Source organism: Tasmannia lanceolata, unplaced genomic scaffold (assembly GCF_043159265.1).
Source record: "Tasmannia lanceolata isolate RefF3 unplaced genomic scaffold, GAP_Taslan_0.1 ptg000018l, whole genome shotgun sequence".
Lineage (NCBI taxonomy): Eukaryota > Viridiplantae > Streptophyta > Magnoliopsida > Canellales > Winteraceae > Tasmannia > Tasmannia lanceolata.
Window position 1 is genome coordinate 61,127,507 of NW_027518695.1, and position 4,479 is coordinate 61,131,985.

A 4,479-nucleotide genomic window follows, 5' to 3' on the forward strand; every position below is an offset into this window, starting at 1 on the left:
TTAAAAAAAAAAACACTTTGACTTTTTGACGTGTGATAGGTTGGAGGGGTAGTTTTGTCATTGAAAGGAAACTAAAAGCTAAAAAATAGGAAAAGATTACGATAGCCAAAACTGAAATTTTGGGAAAGTATTATTTAAGGGGAAAAATCTACTTTTTTGGGTGAAATCCCTAAAATTTCGGCCGAACTCTACGGAAAAACAAAATTTTGACCAAAATTTCAAAATTTCGGTCGAAATCCCACACTGATTAGAAAACAATATTATACTGAGTATTACATTTCGGACGAAATTTCGGGAAGTGTGGTATTTAAAAAAAAAAACTTTGACTTTTAGACGTGTGATAGGTTGGAGGGGTAGTTTTGTCATTGAAAGGAAACTAAAAGCCAAAAAATCAGGAAAAGATTACGATAGCCAAAACTGAAATTTCAGGAAAGTATTATTTAAGGGGGAAATCTACTTTTTTGGCTGAAATCCATAAAATTTCGGTCGAAATCCCACACCGATTACAAAACAATATTATGTTGAGTATTAAATTTCGGACGAAATTTCGAGAAGTGTGGTATTTAAAAAAAAAACACTTCGACTTTTAGATGTGTGATAGGTTGGAGGGGTAGTTTTGTCATTGAAAGGAAACTAAAAGCCAAAAAAGTAGAAAAAGATTACGATAGCCAAAACTGAAACTTCAGAAAGTATTATTTCAGGGGGAAAATCTACTTTTTTGGCTGAAATCCCTAAAATTTCGGCAGGAAAATGAAATTTTGACCGAAATTTTATATCGTTTCGTGTATACCTAATTTTGGTTTCATTCTAGACCAAAACCCAAAATTTTAAAACTTTGACAAATACTACTTGCCACTCTTTCTCTAATCTTCTCCCCATTTTCCATGCTTTTCTAATTCCTTCTTCTCCTATTCTCCCAGCCAACTTCAAGCAACCAACCAAAGCATAAGTTTCATTAGATGCGAGTGGATTTTGCGGGTTTTGTTTAGTGGAAATATTGTCCACAAGTGGGCCGCCGGTAAGGAAATGGCAGATAAAAACACATGATTTCCCTCTCCCCCTTTTTTACAACAATAAATTTCTCAATCAATGCGTATTAAAAATCAAAAGTCCTAGTTTTCCATCTCTCCTCCCCATCAAATGATCCAACTGAACATAGCCCAAGGTTCTTTTTGTTTACAAAAGTCCCAGTTTTCCATCTATTCTCCCCATCAAATGATGCAACTGAACAGAGCCTGGATTTTGGGAGAACCGATTGTGAGTCCACTGCGGGTTCTCACAATTCCAATAAAAAAATGTCTTTAATGTGAAACGCATTAACTGTGATGTTAGAGCTTTCCATGGCTCCCTACCAAACCTCATGCAAGGTAAATACAGTCAGGCACGGGCTCGATCCAATGATACAAAGTGCTTCTCATGCGATTAATCCAATGACTGATTTGGGTTTGTTGCTTTCAAATAAAACAGCTGCGTTTCTAACTTACCCAATCTGTAATTTGTATCAAACTCCCTTTATTGCATCAATGTATATTCATTTTCTTCCCAGCAGGCTACTTGGAATCAGCATCACACAGCATTCTTATTTTCTTCAAAACCCTTTTCTGAAATCCATTTCCACCTTATCAAACCCTAACAACGAACCTTCATTTACAGCCTCTTACCTTGTAAATTCATGTGGGCTATCAGAAGCAGCAGCTCTTTTAGTCTACAAGAAAGTCCGCATTGAAACTGCTGAAAAAGCAGACTCTGTCCTTTGTTTATTCAAAAACTATGATTTTGACAAAACCCACATCACAAAGCTCATTACCAAGTACCCATCATTACTCTTAGTCAAACCAGACAAAACCCTAAAGCCCAAGTTTGAGTGTTTCCATGATTTGGGCTTTTCCCGCAATAACCTTGCAAAGATCCTCTGTTCAAAGCCATATATTTTGACAAGGAGCTTAAAGACTCATATCAATAGTACCCAAATCCCAATGTATCAACCCTGCAAAAACATGGTGTACCAGAATCGTGAATTTCGAAATTGATCATGACCCAACCCAGATCACTGGTGGTGAATCCTGATCGTTTTAATGAGAATATAATGATGATTAAGGAGATGGGTTTCGATCCCTTAAAATCAATGTTCATCCAAGCAGTCTACATTATGTCAGTGATAAGCAAATCGACCTGGGAAGCAAAATTGGAGGTTTATAAGAGTGAGGGTTGGTCTGAGAATGAGATACTTCATGCATTCAAAAGTCAACCTATGTGCATGGCTTTATCGGAGAAGAAAATTAGGAAAATGAGTCGTTACTTCGTGAAAAAAATGGGTTGGAAGCCATCAGTTATTTCCAGAAACCCAAGTATTATGAATTTTAGCTTGGAGAAGAGAATTCATCCTAGATGTTCTGTTCTGCAAATTCTCATGTCAGAAGGTCTGATCGATAAGGATTCGAATCCCGCTTGGGCATTGTTATTGTCTGAGAAGGACTTCAAGGAGAAGTTCGTGATCAAGAATCAAGAGAAAGTTCCTAAAATACGGAGGGAATACCAAAACATGATTGGAGTGGTAGGATTAGACATTGAGTCTAAGGAATTGGATGGAATTCAGAAGTTCTAAAGTTTCATAACAGAACACTTCAAATATATGTATTTTTCAGGTTATTTTCTGGCATATTTTTCCATTTTACAGAAGCTGGTAGGCTGGAACCTGACAACTCACAGGCTGGAGCCCCCGATGTACCTCACTATGGCGGTTTGCCCTTCTACACTTGATTTGGTGCAATTTTTTGTCTTTCAGTGCCATTAGTTCTTAGTTCTCTGATGCCAATGATTTTATTTTAGGCTCTTTTAGCTTATCTAGGGTGAAATCTTTGATGAAGAAGATGGTACTAATCCTGTTTGTGTAGTCTAGACTTTGGTCACATTTCAAATGTGTTTTGGTTGGTTAAATGCAATACGACAAATCCCAGCAACTAAAAGACGTTGTTCTAATCCTGACCATAAAAATCTTTTGACTCGGAACAAGCATCTTTAGGTCTGCTAACTTTTTTATTGTTCAAAGTCAGCAAACTGAAGATTACTTCTTATTGAGCAATGATCTGCTTTATCTCATCATGTGTAAATTCTGACCATCTATTTTTTCTTTTACACTTCCTCAATTTACCTCTAAGGCTTTGTATTTTCTCTCAAAATCTTATTTGGTGAACAAGATTTTTCTTGTTTAATTGTTAAGAAGTTCCATCCATTTTGTTGAACTCTCTTTTGAATTCTAGAACTTACCGAAGTTGCACTTTGAGAGATTTGATTGCTGATTGCTAAATTTATCCTCCACTTCACTGAAATTACAAAATTAAATTGAAGAAGAACTTGCATAAAACTAAAAATCCAAGAAGGTTATATCACAAGATTTTTATGTAGGTTTTGAATTTGAAATAATTTTATCAACAGAAAGGACCCTGAAGAAAAATAAACCAAGATTGTTGATTTTTTTTCTTAAACGGTATGGAGTGTTCCGTTATCAAGTTAAGATTCCAATAGTTGATTGAGTTTCAAAGACTTGGGCAGCTATAATGCCTGAAAGCCTAGCATATACAGAAATTGAATTGATCTTCGATCGTTTACTAACCAACAGATATTGTAATAAATTGTAACAACTTGGTAGGCAAAACCAGAAAGCATTTTGGAAGGGAAAGATAAAAGGAGAGTCTTTTGAACATGTAAAGGAGAGAGAGTCTTAGCAATGCACTTCATATACCGGAGAGGATACTTGCCATATGGAAGGAAGAGAAAAGGTCAAAATAACCAAACTTTAAAACAAAACAAAAATCACTTAATTGAAATTTTTACATAACGGTAAGGTTGCTCCATTGTGACCTGGTGGTCACGGGTTCGAGTCAACGCTGCATACATCTAGCGCTCCCCAGACCCCGCAATGGCGGGAGCCTCGTGCACTGGGCCCCCCTTTCAGAAGTATTCTGAAAAATTACCGAAGTAGAGATGGGACGGAGGAGAAACCAAAGAAGAGATGAGACTAATGATCGAACAACAAGGGAGTTGGAAGAGGATACTGTCAAGGAGGAGGGATGTTTTGTGGTGAGGAGTAGAAGAGATGCGATTTGAAAAAGCGGCAAAAGAAAACAGAAGGTTGGGAGACTGGAAATGCTCCTCCGGCAAACTAGTAAATTTTAAGAGAAGAATATAGTGTTGGCGATGCAAAAAAGATATGGTCTTCTAATGACATGAGGATCAACAATCGATGGATACTTGACCATAGAAACAAAGGAGCAAATACCCTCTCAATAGAAGAGAGTCATCTTCAGCTCTAGAGGAAGAGACTGAAGCCCGGAGGAGAAGCAATGAGACGAAAAACTAGAAGCCAGTGACGGTGTTGCTAGTAGAAGGAGCCTCCATTGAAGTTATATCCCTCCAAACATTTCCAGGTGCAAAGAATGGGATTTGAGGAGAGTTGCGTCTTAGTGGTTAGCCTCTCTA

General features: G+C 37.2%; 1 protein-coding gene across 1 annotated transcript; it reads left to right on the forward strand.

The window, feature by feature from the left end:
• The first annotated feature begins 1,761 nt into the window (after window positions 1-1,761).
• LOC143849367 (uncharacterized) lies at window positions 1,762-2,806 on the forward strand. Its single transcript, XM_077358371.1, has one exon. It carries the CDS (start codon window positions 2,033-2,035, stop codon window positions 2,603-2,605), a length of 573 nt encoding a protein of 190 aa, XP_077214486.1. The 5' UTR covers window positions 1,762-2,032; the 3' UTR covers window positions 2,606-2,806.
• The last annotated feature ends 1,673 nt before the right edge of the window (window positions 2,807-4,479 follow it).

Bases quoted from the DNA above. Each gene is read 5' to 3' on its own strand.
- LOC143849367 (XM_077358371.1), top strand. From the start codon at position 2,033: ATGACCCAACCCAGATCACTGGTGGTGAATCCTGATCGTTTTAATGAG.